This window comes from Anolis carolinensis, chromosome 2 (assembly GCF_035594765.1).
Source record: "Anolis carolinensis isolate JA03-04 chromosome 2, rAnoCar3.1.pri, whole genome shotgun sequence".
Taxonomy (NCBI): Eukaryota; Metazoa; Chordata; class Lepidosauria; order Squamata; family Dactyloidae; genus Anolis; species Anolis carolinensis.
This window is the reverse complement of record NC_085842.1, coordinates 207,188,428-207,207,613: the sequence shown is the minus strand read 5'-3', so window position 1 is coordinate 207,207,613 and position 19,186 is coordinate 207,188,428. Positions and strand designations below refer to the sequence as shown.

Sequence of the window (19,186 nt, the reverse complement as noted above, 5' to 3'; positions counted from 1 at the left end):
CACATTGCATGGTAGCAGTAAGTGCTGATAGCTGGCAGCACTTGCCATCTGCTTCCAAGGGTGCATTTACACTGAAGAATGAATGGAGTTTGACACCCTTTTCACTGGCATGGCTCAATGCTGTGGAATCATGCAAGTTGTAGTTTTGTGATGCACTAACACCTTTCAGCTTAAAAGACTAAAGATCGTGTGAAACTACAGCTGCCATGATTTCATAGCAGTTAATGTGTTGTCAAACTGTATTAATTCTACAGTGTAGATGCATCCCTAGCCGAGTGCAGTCACTCGTTCCAAAGGTTAACATCTCCTTGGGTTCTCCTCTGCTGCTGTGTTCAAAGCCAGCATCCTCGGCCACAGCACAACCCCGCTAGGCGGTTGTAAGGAGCTGCCCTGTGACCAATAATGGTGAGGTAACTGGGCTATCCCCTATCAGTGATCGCATGGTTGGGTTCCTCCTTATGGCCTTTGTGCAGATGAAACCATTGCCAGCAGGGCTTTGCCAAGGTAATGAGTCAATTTCATTCTTTATGTATGGCACTAATATGGCAAATCCAGGGCAGCTCCAGGACAGATTACTATGGACTGTACCCAGATTATTTCTGTTGGTGTAGGCAATATAATATTTCACTGTATTTTTATTAAACCCCCCATTTCAGAATATTATGCTATTGTGGTTTAATAACTGAAGAGGTTTTTTTTTCATGTCAAGAACGACTTGGGAAACCGCAAGTCGCTTCTGGTATGAGGTAATTGGCCATCTGCAAGTAGGTTGTCCAGGGACACCCAATGTTTTTGATGTGTTACCATCCTGTGGAAGGCTTCTCTTATGTCCCCAAATGGGAAGCTAGATCTGACAGACAGGAGCTCACCCCGCTCACCGGATTCGAATGGCCAACCTTTCGGTCAGCAGTCTTGCTGGCACAAGGATTTAACCTATTACACTACCGGGGTTTCCAGCTGAAGAGGTGAAAAACAAACAAAAAAAAAACTCACTGATCAATTATTTGGTTGTATGAAATCATGTTACGGTAAATTATTTCTTTTAAAAAAACTAAATCCAGAGGGGTAACAAGGTTCTTTTAGATAGCAAAATGTCCAATCAATCCAGCACGTATTTATTCAGAGGTACAATCTGCTATTGGGGCTCATGCACTGATAATTGAATGTAAGACTGCAGTCTCACTTACCAGACCAGTCCTTTTCCAAGCCAGAGGAATGGCTGGCCTTCCCCTTTCTTTGACAGCCAACTCCCACAACTCGCTGTATGTAGGATTACGGCCAAGTTCTGCTTCATAGGCAAGCTGGAAGTCAGGGACATTGTTCGCTGGGGAGGAAAAAAACAGCAGAAGATAAGGTGGGCAAAGGGTGGCCATCAACCTGCATGCAACCCCTAGGGACATTTTTGTAGCAAAATGTGTTGCAATATCCTACTTTTTGTTGTTATTGGGTTTTAGGAAAAACCCCTTATACTCTATAGAGCAGGGCTGTGCAACTGCAGAGTGAAGAACAACAACTTTTTTCTGATTTTTAAGCCAACTGGTATGGCAAAACCCACATACTTCCTATACGCCTCCTGTCTCCCAAAAAACAAAAAAACTTTGGGTGATTTTTCACCCTGTGCCACTACAAAATGCTCCCCCAATGTTCCACGTCTCCCCATATCTTTAAAATGTGACGCAGTGCTCCAAAAAGCAGTTGAATGTCTGGCACTGCAACAGGAAGTGAGTGATATCAATATTGTTTTGATGGAGGGGCGGCTATGAGTGCCTTTCCCAGTATTATAATTGCACTTTAATTGATTATGACAGCTGGGTAATCTCCCCTCCCTGATGATTTCGACATATTTTGCACCTTGACCCAGATCCTTGGGATTTTAAGATTTTATCTTTGCATGTGACTTTTTATGATTGTTTTTATTGTTGTTTGATGTTTTATTGTTGTCTGATCTATTTTATTGTTTGCGTTTGCTTTTATATTGTTGTTCCGGGCTTGGCCCCATGTAAGCCGCCCCGAGTCCCTTCGGGGAGATGGGGTGGGGTGTAAGAATAAAATTATTATTATTATTATTATTATTATTATTATTATTATTATTATTAGCAGTGGGGCTTGGGAGCCAAGGCAGCAAAACCACAGCCTTTTGCAACCTTTTGCTGGAACATCTTGGGAGAAGGATGAGCAGAATGATCCAAGGTTTGGAAGCCAAGCCCTATGAGGAACTGCTGTGGGAGCTGTGTTTGTTTAGCTTGGAGAAAAGAAGGTTTAGAGGGGACATGAGAGCCGTGTTGAAATATTTGAAAGGATGTCATACTGAGGAGGGAGCAAGCTCATTTCTGAAGAATCTCCTCAAAGTATCCTTCTCAGGGCCATATTTGAATTGCCGAAGATGATGATGATGATGAATCACGATATGTTGCCACAACCACCTTCAATAGGAAAAGCTGCTAGGGAAAAGAGACTTTTGTCTGTCTGTGATGACATGCTTGCTGCCCACGCAGCACGGTGTTGCATCTTCAGGCCTGTTCCTATTTCCCAGTAGAAGCCACTCAGCATCATTTCCATGCAGCAGCTGCAATGTTTACCTGTTCCTTTCCATGCGCTCAGAATTTTTTCAAGGGTCCTCCACACCAACGCCACCTGGAGGCAGAGGTGGGTGCTGCCACTTTATTTAGGTCAAGGGAGGGGGAAAACCTATCCAAATTAACTCTTGCTGTGATGAGTGCCGCCCAATTGACATTTTTTGGGCCCTGTGCAGGAACTGACACATGGAAAATGTGTAATGCTAATTTTTTTAAGTAATCAATTAACTATCTTATTTGAAAACCTCTCCCTCCACAGGAACACATTGCCATTACAGTTCCAAAAGGTAGCTTGTAATGCAATTCATTATATTGCTCATTGCTTTGTGTTCCTTTTGGAAGTCTCGCCTAAAATCTGAAGATTGGAGAGCTGGCCTTAAAGCAGTGGTTCTCAACCTGTGGGTCCCCAGGTGTTTTGGACTACAACCCCCAGAAATCCCAGCCAGTTTACCAGCTGTTAGGATATTATAATAAATAATACGAAAACTTTATTTGTATACCGCCCTATCTCCTCAAGGGATTCAGGGCGGTTTCCAATACCACAGCAAACATCCTAGATTCTGAGCCTGGTATGTGAAGATAGAGCTAGGATAGAGTCCTAACTGACCTCTTGGAAACAAGGCCACGCAATAGGGTTGTGGGGAAGAAGAGAGGTTCTCAAGGGGATATCAGACATCTGTGTCAACCCTTCAACTGGTTGGTCCTCTATTTATATGTGCCTCTCTCTGTCAATGAGTGGGGAAAGTTTGTCTATGTGCACAGACAAGTATGTGAGAGATATAGGGAGGGGGAACCCTCCCTATCATTGACATCCCCAGTAAATGTAGCCCACAGGGACAAAATGTTGCTATTGTGTTCTTGTGTGCCTTCAAATCACTTCCTGCTTACAGTGACCCCAAGGAGATCCCATCACTGGGTTTTCTGGCAACAATTGCTCAAAGGTGGTTTTTGACATTGCCTTCCTCTGAGACTGAAAGAGTGTGATGTGCTCAAGTTCACCCAATGGATTTCCTCAGCTTAGTGGTCTCCCAGTGTCCAAGTCCAATGCTCAAAGTGCTAAACCATATTGGTTCTCAAAACCACATTAGATAGACCAGTAGTTCCCTATGTTTGGTCCTTGACTTGTTTTGGACTTCCCAGAATTCCTGATAGTTGGCTAAGGTCCCAAACATCTTGAGAGCCAAAAGTCAAGAACCATTGAGAAAGACCAATAGTTTCATAGCTGGTGTGTAAGCATGTCATGATCTCCAATCTTTGACATCTCCGGTCGGCTGACAAAGAACAAATGCCAGCCATAAAACAGGCTAGCCATAAAACCTCAATTACCCTCTGGTATGTGAGAGCCCCTATATAAATGGGCTAAAGAGAAGGTTCTGGTATTCTGTACAATAAAACCTGTTGGAATCTACCAGTGTGTGTCTTGGTGCTTTTCTGGTGGAAGACTTACCCACAGCACAACTGGGAGAAGAGATCCTGACAATTTATACAGAATCACTTACTCTCTCTAGCTCCTGCCGACAGCAACATGGAGGGAGGAGGGAGAGAGAAACAACTTGAATATTCCTGGGGGAGGGGGGGGGGGAGAGAGAGAAGAAGCAAGCTCTGTCTTCCGACAAAGCAGCATTCTGTGTTTCTCATGCACATTGGGCAACGTTCTCATAGTGTCCCTTACTGGAGCACCATGGAAATGGGCCTCCAAGGCATTAGGACATCGGCAACTTGTCTCAAGGCAATGTGTGATGCATCTTCTCAGGAGCAATTTTGAACTCTTTCACACTACATAGTCATAACACTATGATTCTACTTTAATGGCTACGGCTACATTCTGTGGAATCATGGGGCTTGCACTTTGGGGAAACACTGAAGACTCCCAAATGCTGCTCCTTAAACTACCGATCTTAGAAATTATATAGGAATGCAGCCACGAATCGTTAAAGTGGAATCATAGTGCTATAAGTATGTTAACATGAAAGGGTCCTTAGAGATAAGGAAAGCCACAGGAAAGTGGGAATTTTAAACGCTTATGTAAATCTCAGTGACACAGATAATATTCTCTCACTCCAGGAATCTACAATGAGCTCATCTCCATTTTAAGAAGCTAAACAGAAAATCAAACAAAATTAAAGATTTTTTTATCATGCTTGTGATATGCCACTAGGGGGTAGCATTACCAATCATTTCGTGAATGATCATGTCTGTAAATAATAATCAGGATCTTGAGCCCTGTGCAACATAATGGGACCATTCCTAAATCTACCAAAAATGCCATACTATCCAAGCCACAGCCTAGCATAAGCAGAACAAGGATGTCTCATTTGCTTATGTTTTGCTATGATCAGTTGTACTCCTTTACTACCCTGGTGCTGAATTCAGCAAATAGCTCAAGACATCTTAAAAGCAACTTGTACAGGAGAGAATGACTAAGACCACGTAGTGAGTTAATCAAAGCCTTATTGCTAGAGCAGATATAGCAGTTTGCGTTGCCTTCCCGCCTCTAGAAGCTATCACCAAGAAGGGCGAGTGGGTGGCAAATATACAAGTATATAGTATACTCTGTTACTTGGCATCCATGGAGATTGGTAAGTGCCGGATAAATGTAGTTTCTAGTTGCTTGAAAGTTGCTATTAACTATAGGTCTGACACTATACCCCATACCATACTATACCTTAAACTCTGCATTGACTTGATATTAATATTGAAATAAAGTAATTAAGAGAAAGTTAAGTCAAATAAAGACAAACTTAACTTAATGTAACACAGTATTACTGTATTATAAAAGCAACTTTGTGAATGCATTATGTATTATTTCTTTGTATTTTTCCATTTTGCTGGTTGCTTGAGTCTACTGAATTGGCTTCCAAAGGGCAGGGGTGAAGAAGACGTGAAGTAAGTGAGATCATCGTATTTATGGATTAATGCTACAAGGGGAAAGGATGAGGTGGGGATGAGCTGATCTTACAGCCTACCAACAAAAGGAATTGCTAAAAGGTCAGCTTTAAGATATCCTGTGAAATGAAGATAGATAGGTGACTAGCTAAAACAACTACAGTTATGAATGAACCATGGTGGTCCTGGTTCTCTCCTTCCTTCCTCACTCACCTGGGAAGAGTGCTGAGCATCTCATGAGGATTTCCCATAACACCAGGGCCAGGGAGTAGACGTCCGCCTGTCTCAGTGCTGACCCCAAGTCTTGCAGGTTCAGGCTTTCATCCAGAATTTCAGGTGCAATGTAGCGTGGGGCGCCTACCTGGAGAGAAGTTGGGTAAACAGGTCATGATGCTTTTGAAGCATTTCTGCTTAGAACAAGAAATAATTATGCTCAAAGGTATACCATAGGTACAAGGGCCATGCAACTCTCCTGTTCCATCAGCTCCCCTGACTGCCAGTCTGTTGCTGGGCACAATTCAAAGTGCTGGTTGTGCCTCTTTTCTTTGGAAGCCTAAACTGTATAAATGATCACAGGAAATTCGAAATTACTGCAATCCTAGAAAATTGGAGACTATCATTTCAATGGGAGGAGGACAGAAATTTTATTTAGGAAGCAATGTCCTCCTTTCCTTTCTTCCATAGATATCCCTCTAAAGAACACATTAATGACCTCATAGGACAGGGCTTATATTGGCAGCATTTGCTGGTTCAGCAATAATTTATCCATCGATCTTGCCGATGTCAACGAACTTCCGTTGAGAATCCGTGGGTAAGATATAATGGAGCTGGCGTATGCCACCGCCGTGGCAACACAAGAAGTCTCCCATGTTGTACCAGCAACAATAGGGGGAAGCCGGGTGGTCAGTGCTTTCCCTCCTGTGGGATGGGGACTCAGGTGAGTTGGGTGATGCGGGGTGTGGGATGACAGGTTCCCCAGGCCCTCTGTCATAAAGCAAGGCAATTATGGGGGCTCATCTGATGAGGTTGAAAATGAAAACCTCAGTCCTAAATTTGCAAGACCTAAGCAGAAAGGGACTCTCTCGTAGGTATCCCTTTTGGGAAGCCACCATGAGTTGAAGCCAAAAAAGCTGAACAGCCTCGTTGGATAACACTACTACAACTACAACTACAACAACTTTAGTCTTATATTCCATCCCATCTACTCGAAGGGACTCAGGGTAGCTTCCATGGGGACTAAGCCCAGCATAAACAAGGATTACAAGGTAAAACACAATTAAAAACATATAGCAAATAAACAACATAATCGAAACAATTAAAACTAGAAAAGTAAAAGCACCATAAAAATACATCAACCAACATCAACAACCAGTGACTGGAAAATGTGGGCATGTTCAGATTTGAGAGGTAAGGGCAAGGGCTTGTACAAAATGCAGACAATAGGGAATAAAGTGCTAGAAAAACCAAAACAATAAATTAAGGCTTACTTCCCAGAACAATCAGTGAGTCTGAAGTTATAATTAATATTTTGCATTGATTTAATTTGGACCTAAATGCAACTAGACACAACCTGGATCCACTCTAACTATTAAGCAATGGCGATCTTAAACACTTGATGAATATTACATCTCTGGGACCTTCCAAATCGGCCCTATATCCCAGGATCTGATCCCAGGTTTTCTGTTTATTCCAGAGTATCTGGCAGTATGGACTCATATACAGTAGAGTCTCACTTATCCAACACTCGCTTATCCAACGTTCTGGATTATCCAACGCATTTTTGTAGTCAATGTTTTCAATACATCGTGATATTTTGGTGCTAAATTCATAAATACAGTAATTACTACATAGCATTACTGCGTATTGAACTATTTTTTCTGCCAAATTTGTTGTCTAACATGATGTTTTGGTGCTTCATTTGTAAAATCATAACCTAATTTGATGTTTAATAGGCTTTTCCTTAATGCCTCCTTATTATCCAACATATTCGCTTATCCATATTCTGCTGGCCCGTTTATGTTGGATAAGTGAGACTCTACTGTAATCCAGTTTTAAGGTAGAAAATATGGGATCAGATCCTGAAATATAAGGCCTGTCTGGAAGGGCCCTCTGTTGTCCTTATTTCAATATTACAGTATCTTGTGATTTAACCTGTAATATGCAAGTATGCAAATGCACTTAATTGTGAAGGGGCTCCTCTTGCTAGATATCATCTTGGAAGGAGGTCCATCAAAAATATGCTACTGTCTGGACTCTATAATGTGATGACTAAAACAAAAACTGTTGGCCCTAACTTGTTCAGCATTTGTTTTTTGTTTTTTTGACTTTTAGTTACATTTACATCTCACTTGTTCTCTATTGATATGGGAGATATAAATGGTTCTCCCCTTCTTATTTTCCCTTCACAGTAACCCTATGTAAAATGTTAGACTGAGAGAATAATTGGCTCATGTGAGTTTCCTGGCTCAGTCAAGATCTGAACGTAGATCTTCAAAGTCTCACTCCAGCACTTTAAGCAATACACCAAACTGTTTCTCACATATGATGTCCAACGTAAGTGTTCAAACTTATTTTGGATGATGGATATTTTGGGTGAATCTATCACCCAAAATAAGTTCAGTGTTTGAACCTATGGAAGTCTCTTCTTTGTGACGTCACAGTGAGTTGGAATCATGGCAAATAATAAGAATAATAGCACTCTTCAGTGGGAGGAAGAGGAATGAAACTGAATGCATCTTCACTGTAGAATTAATGTAGTTTAATCCCACTTTAACTGCTATGGATTAATGCTAGGAAATCCTGGGATTTGTAGTTCAGTGAGACATTAAGGCCCCTTCCACACAGCTGAATAAAATCTCAAATTATCTGCTTTGAACTGGGATATATGGCAGTGTGAGTTGAGATATTCCAGTTCAAAGCAGATCTTGTGGATTATTCTGCCTTGATATTCTGAGTTATATGGCTGTGTGGAAGGGCCCTAATACTCTTAGCAGAGAAGGCTAAGGACCATGTAAAACTACAACTTCCATGATTCCTTAGCAGTGAGCTATGACAGTTAAAGCAGTATCAAACCACATTGATTCTACAGTGTAGATGCACTCTTAGGCTCCTTCTACACTGCCAAATGATCCAGTTTCTGAATCTAGATTATCTGAACTGGATTACATGACAGTATAGATCCAGCCTGCGTGTACGTGTCTGACTCGTACTGATTCTCTAGCATCTGAGAATGGAGGAGCAGGGAACAGCAGCTCCCCACTCACCCCCTTTGCCCCCAAGCCCACAATTGTTGAACATGATGCTACTTCTCTCCAAGATGGTTTTCCCATTCTGATCCCATCTTTAGTGGCGCATTGCAGGAGATACCTTGTGCACGATGCCTTCTGTGGGGCCTGCTTTGAGCCGCTCATAGGACACAGGCAAAGTCATGGCATGGCCAAAATCAGTGATGACGCAAGTCCTGTCTTCTCGCACCAGCACATTCTGGCTGCTCAGGTCTCGGTGTGCCACTCCAGGCTTATGTAATCCTAAAACCATTCAGAAAGGTTTTAGTGGCACAGCAGGGTCCACTGGAATCATCAGATTAGGCCAGTAAAGTAAAAAAAATATGAGCAGTGTAGAAATCACAGGGAGATGAAGATGACACATCGATCAGTCTTCGGACACCTGCTTTGCATGAATAAGTTTCAAGACAGAGATTTCAAGATGAAAGAACGCAGGTATGAGGAACTGAGAAAGGCCCCTTTCTGCTGAAAGCTGTTGGTAGCCAGACAGAACTGGAGGAGGAGAACCTGTGACTCTTTAGACACCACTATAACTGCCATGGTTCACTGCTAATGAATCCTGGGAGTTGTCGTTTGTTGAGGCATCAACATTATTTGGTGGAGCCTCCGATGGCCTAGGGCAGGGGTCCCCAAACTAAGGCCCGGGGGCCGGATGCGGCCCTCCGAGGTCATTTACCTTGCCCCCGCCCTCAGTTTTATAATATAATATATTGTATATACATATAATATTGATAATATTATAATGTAATACAATATAACACTAATAATAATACCATATAATAATATTAACTATATATTCTATATTACATATAATATTACTAATAATATTACAGTATAGTGGTATAGTTCAATATAGTAATATATAATGCTAATATTGTGCTATGCTAATAATATAATATATTGTATCTATATATATAAAAGAGTGATGGCATCAGGGCAGTGGACAAAACAACAAAACTACAGGCCCCCCAACCTCGAAATTTGACAACACAACCCATCATCCACGCCTCTAGGTTGATACAACAAAAAGAAAAGAAAAATAAAGTCCTAATTAGAGGGAGAGCAATAATTGTTTTTATCCAATTGCTGCCAGTTTAGAGGGCTAATCTCTGCCCACTTCATTGCCTAGCAACCAAGGGACAACCAGGTTTCAGTTAGGGGACAGGCAAATTTAGGCCTCACTTAGGCTTCTTCCACAGATTATCTAATTTGCACTGGATTATATGGCAGTGTAGACTCAAGGCCCTTCCACACAGCTATATAACCCATTTATAATCTTATATTATCTGCTTTGCACTGGATTATCTTGACTCCACACTGCCATATAATCCACTTCAATGTGCATTTTATACAACTGTGAAGAAAGGGCCTCATATAATCCAGTTCTGAGCAGATAATATAAGATTAGAAATATACAGTAGACTCTCACTTATCCAACATAAACAGGCCGGCAGGATAAGTAAATATATTGGATAATAAGAAGGGATTCAGGAAAAGCTGATTAAACATCAAATTAGGTAATCGTTATACAAATTAAGCACCAAAGCATCATATTATACAACAAATTTGACAGAAAAGGTAGTTCCATGCGCAGTAATGCTATGTAGTAATTACAGTAGAGTCTCACTTATCCAACACTCGCTTATCCAACGTTCTGGATTATCCAACGCATTTTTGTAGTCAATGTTTTCAATATATCGTGATATTTTGGTGCTAAATTCATAAATACAGTAATTACTACATAGCATTACTGCGTATTGAACTACTTTTTCTGCCAAATTTGTTGTCTAACATGATGTTTTGGTGTTTCATTTGTAAAATCATAACCTAATTTGATATTTAATAGGCTTTTCCTTAACGCCTCCTTATTATCCAACATATTCGGTTATCCAACATTTTGCCAGCCCACTTATGTTGGATAAGTGAGACTCTACTGTACTGTATTTACAAATTTACCAGTAAAATATCACAATGAATTTGAAACACTGACTACAAAAACATTGTAGGCAGACTGTGTTGGATAATCCAGAACATTGTATAAGCGAATGTTGGATAAGTGAGATTCTACTTCGATATGAAATAATTTCTAGGATAGAATAATGCAGAACAATATAATCTCTAAAACCAGGACAGTAATAAAGAAATAAAGAAATAAAGAAAGTAAATAAAGCAAGGAAATTGGAAATTCCACAAAGGAAACAATCAGGGCCAGCTAACACCTCCCAAGAAAGGATTCTTCCAGAAAGGAAGCTGAGAAGGCAGTGAAGCACTATGTATTACCAAAGTCATTATTATTACTATCATTACTATCCTTACTATTATTATTATTATTATTATTATTATTATTGTGTTGCGGTCAACCGTGAAAATGAATACAATCTGGCTCCAAGTATTCAAAAATACTAAAATCAGAATATATAAAAATTAATGTGGTATAATAAAACAGAACAATACAATCTCTAAAATCAGAACACTAAATAAAGAACAACACTCTGAAAATAGGGGAATTCCACACAGAAAACAATCAGGGCCAGCTAACACCTCCCAACAAAGGATTCCCATCATCAAAGTCTGGCCAATCTTCTGTTTTCTCAGGGCCACAGACAGTAGAAGCATATAAAATATCGCAAACAACACCACTCTGAAAACAAGGTAATTCCAGACAGGAAACAATCAGGGCCAGCTAACACCTCCCAACAAACAAATCACTCAGGGAGGAAACAGCTAGGCTTTAAATCTGCAAGGCCATTACATCCTAATCATTTTTCCTAATTGCAGCATTCATACTTGCCTCCAACAGACAAAAAAAAACAAAACAATCAGAAATATTGCATATTCACAACCTTTAGGAAATAATGTCCCCTGATGGCACAGCATGTTAAAACGCTGAGCTGCTGAACTTCTGGACCGAAAGGCCGCAGGTTTGAATTGGGGGAACTGACAGAGCCCCCACTGTTAGCCCCAGCTTCTGCCAACCCAGAAGTTCAAAAACATGTAAATGTGAGTGCATCAATAGGTACTGCTCCGGTGGGAAGGTAACGCCGCTCCATGCAGTCATCCCACATGACCTTGGAGGAGTCTACGGACAACGACGGCTCTTCGGCTTAGAAATGGAGATGAGCACCAACCCCCAGAATCATACATGACTGGGCTTAATGTCAGAGGAAAACGTTTACCCTTTACCTTAACTACCACCAATTCCTCAATACTTTATTTCCCATACCACCATTCTTCGCCACAGCAACGCGTGGCCGGGCACAGCTAGTGTACATATAATTTGTAAGCCACTCTGAGTCCCCTTTGGGGTGAGAAGGGTATGATACAAATGTAGTAAATAAATGCAGTAAATAAATAAATAATAAATAAATAAATTTTAGACTTAGGCTCGCCCAAAGTCTGAAATGACTTGAAGGCACACAACAACAACAACAACAACAACAACAACAACCCTAATTAACTTGACTATCTCATTGGCCAGAAGCAGGACCACACTTCCCATTGAAATCCTGATAAATGTATGTTGGTTAAAATTGTTTTTATTTTTAAATAATGTATTGTTCTTTCATTGTTCTTGTTGTTGTTGTTTTTGCACTACAAATAAGATATGTGCAGTGTGCATCGGAATTTTTTTTTTTCCAAATGATAATCTGGCCCCTCAACATTCTGAAGGATTGTGGACCGGCCCTCAGCTTAAAAAGTTTGAGGACCCCTGGCCTAGGGGATAAAAGCCTTGTGACCCGAAGGTTGGGTTGCTGACCTGAAGGCTGCCAGGTTCGAATCCCACCCGGGGAGAGCGCAGATGAGCTCCCTCTATCAGCTCCAGCTCCATGCGGGGACATGAGAGAAGCCTCCTACAAGGATGGTAAAACATCAAAACATCCGGGTGTCCCCTGGGCAACGTCCTTGCAGATGGCCAATTCTCTCACTCCAAAAGCAACTCCGGTTGCTCCTGACACGGAAAAAAAAAACCTTTATTTGATAGAGAAGGCTAAAGACCTTGTAAAATTGCAACTCCCATGATTCTAGACCATTAAGCCATGGCAGTTAAAGGGGTGTCAATCTGCATGGATTCCACAGTGTAGATGCATCCTTCGAGGCTTCAGGCCCATTTGCTTGAGAATAAATCCCACTGAAATCAAAACTTAAGTATTTTCCAGAATATGTCAATTGCTCAATGTGAGAGTGATGAGGATTAACCCGAAAGAAATGGGACAAAATGAAAATGCATTTGGAGCTGGGTCAATCCTCCTCCCAAACACACATACATACTTACCAGCAGGACAGAGAGAGAGAGAGAATAATCAAAGGGCACAAAAGATGGCAAAAGGTTTAAGAAGCCACAACTACTTTGAACGTTGCTTTTTTTCTTGGGTTGCCACATGAAAACTAGGACAGGGCTCCTGTCCTTTTAAGGCCAGTACCAAAGGAGGGATTTCCACAGATGGAGCAACACCTTTACTGCATCTCTATTGTGTAATTAATGCAGTCTGACACCACTTAATTGCCATGGCTCAATACTATGGAGCCATGGAAGCTGTAGTTTGACAAGGTCTTTAGCCTTCTCTGCCAAAGAGGTCTGGTGCCTCTCCAAATTACAACTCCCAAGATTCCATAGCATTGAGCCACAGTAGTTAAAGTGGTCTTAAATTGTGGTCTTCGTGAGTTTCTCTACTCTATACAACTACTTTCCTCAAAACCTCAAGAATTGACTACCTTATATATGTATATGTTATTACAGGTGGGAAGGGGCAATACATTTATTTTTTAAACATTTTTCAAAGTCAGGACTTTAGCCACCTCTTTTTGCTTTCCCCATTTGAGGGGGTATTAAAATCACACACACCCAGACTCACTTTTAACCTCATATTTTGCTCCTTAAAATCAATAACACTGCATATCAGCATTGCAGTAAGGGGGAGTTGTAGTTTAACAAGGTCCTTGGCAAGAATTTTTTACTGGGTGGCTGTTGGAAACAGCATACTTAAAGAGGCCTTGCTCTGATCCAGTGGGATAGAAACTTTGTTTTTTAACGTCTTCCAGGAAATGTGAAAGGACATTGAGAAGTAGGAGAAGGAGGAGATGGTATGATAAGGTTTTCCCAGTGTGATGTTCTCCAGGTATACTGAACAAAAATATCTAAAATCCAATTAACATGAATGAAGATGCTATTCAACAAACCTGGATGACACCAGACTGTGAATGGATGGCCATGATTATTCATATATAAGTGGTTTTCTGAAACAAATGCCTGATTCAGAAAAAGGTCATAATATAGACTTTGCAGGAATTGTGTTGTTGAAGGCTTTCATGGCCAGAAACACTGGGTTGCTGTGAATTTTCCGGGCTGTATGGCTGTGTTCCAGAAATATTTTTTCTTGATGTTTCATTCACATCTATGGCAGGCATCCTAAGAGGATGTCAGGTCTGTTTGAAACTAGGCAAGTGGGGTTTATATATCTGTGGGATGTCCAGGCCACTTTGATTAGCATTAAAAAGCCTTGCAACTTCAAATCCTGGCTGCTTCCTGCCTGGAGGATTCCTTTGTTATGAGGTGTTAGCTGGCCCTCATTGTTTCCTGTCTGGAATTCCCCTGTCTTAAGAGTGTTGTTCTTTATTTACTGTCCTGATTTTAAAGTCACCACTACACTTAAAGCATGCAGAATTGATACATTTCAAACACACACATACACTTCTTTGCAACAATAAAAAACCGGTCTATGGCATGTTAAAGACTTAACAATATATCATGGCATGGAATCCTCACTCTTAGCTCTCACCTATAAATATATCTTGAGAAGAGAAGAAAAATATGTTTTAAAAGAACAACAACAAAAGAGACAAAAGGCTTGTTGATGTAAGAATTGGCAGCAGTAGCTGTGTGATTTTACAGTTCAGGAAATAAAAGGATACAAAATTCAGCTGAAGAAACCCAGGATCCAATTAGTGTGGGTGAAAACCTGCATAGAGAAAACTATTTCATTGGACAAGTGGGTTAGGATGAAAAACTCTTTTGCCCCCAAGGCATGCTAACCATTTCTAAATGATCACCGGAAGATTTTGACAGCACAGAATATTCAGAAATAAGTTTTGAACAAGCTGTACTTTATATTTCTTTTCTTGGTCCAAAGCCTTTCAACTTACGTGTCCCATTTTGTAACAAAAAGAATAAGGATACGGACAAATTCTCATGTTTCCCTTGGGCTGTTGTGGCACTTTAAAGAACCGCCATTTTATTATGGCAAAAATTTACAATGACGGCAGTTCAATTTATCAGCAGTATATAGAATCACTAGCTGTGCCCAGCCACACGTTGCTGTGGCAAAGTATGGTGGTATGGGAAATAAAGTATTGAGGAATTGGTGGTAGTTACAATTATTGCTCTCCCTCTAATTAGGACTTCATTTTTCTTTTCTTTTTGTTGTATCAACCTAGTGGCGTGGATGATGGGTTGTGTTGTCAAATTTCGAGGTTGGGGGGCCTGTAGTTTTGTTGTTTTGTGGGTCGCCGTGATGCCATCACTCATTTATATATATAGATAGAATCCTAGAGTTGGAAGAGACCTCATGGGCCATCCAGTCCAACCCCCTGTCAAGAAGCAGGAAAATCACATTCAAAGGATCCCCCAACAGATGGCCATCCAGCTTCTGTTTAAAAGCCAATTTTAGGAGGGGTGAGCTTCTGTCTGTCAGCTCTAGCTTTCAGGGATATGAGAGAAACCTCCCAGTAAGACATCCGGGCACCCCCTGGGCAACATCTCTGTAAAAAGCCAGTTCTCTCACACCAGAAGTGATTTGCAGTATGTTCTCAAGTTGCTCCTGACACGATTTTAGATAATTTTATCTATATTATCCCAGTTTCAAATTATTTCGTATGCTTGAATGAGGGTTGGGGATTGTGGTCAGTGGCATTTTAGGGAATTGAAATCCAAATTTACAAACAGGATTTATTGCCAAAACAGTGTTAAACAAAGAACAGTAGTTGGTTGGGAACCAAGCTGGGTCTTTGTTCATATTCATCAAAAAGTTCAAATCTGTTTCTTCCTGTAAACAAAGGCCTTTTAACACATCACTTTCCATAGATACGTGGTGGAGGCTCCTTCTTTGGAGGCTTTTAAGAGGAAACTGGATGGCCACCTGTCGGGGGTGGTTTGAATGCGATTTTCCTGTTTCTTGGCAGGGGGTTGGATAGGATGGCCCATGAGGTCTCTTCCAACTCTATGATTCTATGATATTAATCAGCTAACCAATGCAAAAAATCCTGGTAAGTAAAACAAATCCTGTCATCCGATGACTTGTTGGATCTTACCTTCTTTCCACTGCTGCCCATGCAAGAAAGCAAGGCCACTGGCAAGGGAAGATCCTAGCCGGATAGTAATTTCCCAGGAACAAATATGCTGGCTGAGGAAACTTCGAAGGGATCCCTGCAAAGATAATGCAACAATAACAATAACAACATCAGCAACAGCAGCAACAACGTTTCAATGATATCCTGCCTATTTCCTAATCATGGGACTCAGCTAGGTGTAGGCTATGAGGAAAATGATCCAGGGATGGTTGTCAAACTTATTCATCATTTGATGACTGCAATATTAATTGGATTTCCATGTGCGAATCAGATTTCACAGCACAAAGAAGACTGGACCAGATCTTGTTGTTTCCGCTTGGTCTTCCTGCCATTTCTGAAATTGCATCAGATACTATTTTAATACATTTTCAAGTATTGCTCCACAGTTTTAGGGCCACAAAACTTGTCCAATTTTTTAAAGAGCAAATGAGAATGCCGGACAGTGAGATTTGTTATGAGAGTTTCAAATTCCAAGTGTACCTGACAAAAATCAGCCTGGACTCTGTAAATAGTGAACTATGGGCATTACAGGTTGAGAAACCTTTATCTGATATTCTTGAGACCAATATTTCTTCAAATTTTGAATTTTTGAGGGAGGGATACCGGTACTTGCAAGTAGCTGGGAAGGAAGGAAACCTTTACTACATGTCTTTTTTATTCTCTCTCAGCTTAGTACAGGTGATGGGGTCACATTGTGCTCGACATTGTGGCTTGTTTCCAGAGCACTCACATCATCATGTGCCACAATTGGTTGGGTGGCAGAGAAGTGTAGAAATGTATTTTTACAGGAGTCTTGTATGAGTGAAACTGCCAGACCCAGGGTCCTCTCTTTCCTCACTCTTCTCTTTCCTCATCAGGGCTCCTTGAGTGAAAACTCTGTGGGCACTGGATGTGTAACTGGCCCCCTTTCCCCAAAGACAGACATGGGCAGCTGATGGCAAAAGAGTGCAGTTTTTGGAGTATTTTGGACTTCCAGATTAGGGAGAGTCATCCTTTATTATCGGCAGTCCTACATGTTAAAAATTGTAAAGGTTTTCCCCTGACATTCAGTCTAGTTGTGTTCGACTCATCTCCATTTCTAAGCTGAAGAGCCAGCATTATTCGTAGAACCCTCCAAGGTCATGTGGCCAGCATGACAGCATGGAGTGCCATTACCTTTCTGCCAAAGAAGTACCTATTGATCTACTCACATTTGCATGTTTTCAAACTGCTAGGTTGGCAGAAGCTGGAGCTAATAGTGGGAGCTCACCTCACTCCCCAGATTCAAATCACCAACCTTTCAGTCAGCACGTTCAGCAGCTCAGTGGTTTAATCTGCTGCACCACCAGGGGCTAGCAGTGCATATACTGAACCATTTTGCCACCCTTGTGTGTCACTCACCAATGGGTACAGAGACAGCACCAAGAGACCACCATGTTCCTCGTTTGGTTCTCCATACCCAGCAGCCACTAGCCGTACCACGTTGTCATGGTCCATCAGTGGAAGGCTGTGCATGGCCCACTCAGACGTAAACTGCCGGCGGCACAGAGGGGAAAAGGCTTTGATGGCCACGGGCTGCTGGCGGAACGATCCTTGCCACAGTCTGGAGAACTGTCCTTCATGCAGAACCTGAAAGAAAAGAGTTAAGAGAAAGATTATATCACACTTCTTAATTTAGGGTGCAGCTACATTGTGGAATTAATATACTTTGATATTGCTTTAACTGCAATAGCTCAATGCCGTGGAATCCTGGGTATCGTCGTTTGAAAAAGTCTTTTCTCTGCCAAACTACAGATCCCAGGATTCCATAGCATTGAGCCATGGCAGTTAAAGTTGTGTCAAACTGCATTAATACACAGTGTAGAAGCACCCTTAGAGCAAGGTGTGAGTGCTATAGTCTACTATTCCTTTACACTATAAAAGCTGTTAACGTGGGAGGATTTTTAAAATTCTGTACCCATGTGGCATGCCATCTACAAACTGCAAGTGTCTATTTCCTGTGGCATGTGAAAAGAGGTTTGAATTTGAAAATATATTTTCTGCTCATTTTCTAGTAAAATCATAGAAGACTATGGAGAACTGGCTCCTGAAAAAGAATTGGGAATGTTTTTTCCCCTCAGATGTTTTATCTACAACTCCAGAGTGGTCAATGATAATAGATTATGGGAGTAGTAAGGCAGAATATCTGCAAGACCAAATGTTTCCTAACCTTACAAAGTTTAATAGCACAATCTTATGTAACTTTGCTCAGCCCATTGCACATAACAATCCTCACTTATTAATGTGTTCATAACTGTAGTCTCAAATAGTTTAAGTACTGTACAAAAGAATTCTGGGAACTGTTGTTTTCTGCCATAGATAGGAGAAAATACCTATAGGATTTTAATCTCATGTGTCAAAATAACCTGATTGGACTAAAGGTAAACAGGGACACCATTGGAGAGCCAGAAAATATAAAGACCTTAGATTTGATAATGTAGATCGTTTGTAGTTTGTAGGTATTTAAAACATGTTTAGAATGTAGTAGCATTATTCTAAAAAAAGTATTTTAAATCTTTTGTTGTTGATGATGTTCGTTTGATTTTTCATATGTTTATATGTAAGTTTTGTTTTAATCTGTCTAAATTCAAAAATTAATTTTAAAAAATGAGAGCCAATGTGTCGTTGAAGGCTTTCATGGCCGGAATCACTTGGTTGATGTGAATTTTCCGGGCTGTATGGCCATGTTCCAGAAGCATTCTCTCCTGACGTTTCACCCACATCTACAGCAGGCATCCTCAGAGGTTGTGAAGTCTGTTGGAAACTAGGCAAGTGGGGTCTGTATATCTGTGGAAGGTCCAGGGTGGGAGAAAGAACTCTTGTCTGTTTGAGGCAAGTGTGAATGTTGCAATGGGCCACCTTGATTAGCATTGAATCTCCTTGCAGCTTCAAAGTCTGGCTGCTTCCTGCCTGGGGGAATTCTTTGTTCGGAGGTGTTAGCTGGCCCTGATTGATTCATGTCTGGAATTCCCCTGTTTTTGAGTGTTGTTATTTACTGTCCTTATTTTAGAGGGGGTTTTTTTAATACTGGTAGCCAGATTGTGTTCATTTTCATGGTTTCCTCCTTTCTGTTGAAAT

The 19,186-nt window shown here is 41.0% G+C and overlaps 1 protein-coding gene across 3 annotated transcripts in view; it reads right to left on the bottom strand.

Moving 5' to 3' along the window:
- amhr2 (anti-Mullerian hormone receptor type 2) overlaps positions 1-19,186 on the bottom strand; it is a 49,612-nt gene that overhangs the window by 9,811 nt on the left and 20,615 nt on the right. For 2 of the 3 annotated variants that reach the window (XM_008103666.3, XM_003216739.4), the window contains 5 exons: positions 17,471-17,698; positions 16,052-16,166; positions 8,829-8,989; positions 5,676-5,823; positions 1,188-1,324 (listed from right to left, as the gene is read on the bottom strand). In XM_008103666.3, coding sequence (XP_008101873.1) covers positions 1,188-1,324; positions 5,676-5,823; positions 8,829-8,989; positions 16,052-16,166; positions 17,471-17,698 — 789 coding nt within the window. Of the gene's footprint in view, positions 1-1,187; positions 1,325-5,358; positions 5,495-5,675; positions 5,824-8,828; positions 8,990-16,051; positions 16,167-17,470; positions 17,699-19,186 lie in introns of those variants that run through there. The other variant, XM_008103667.3, reaches the window with a different exon arrangement.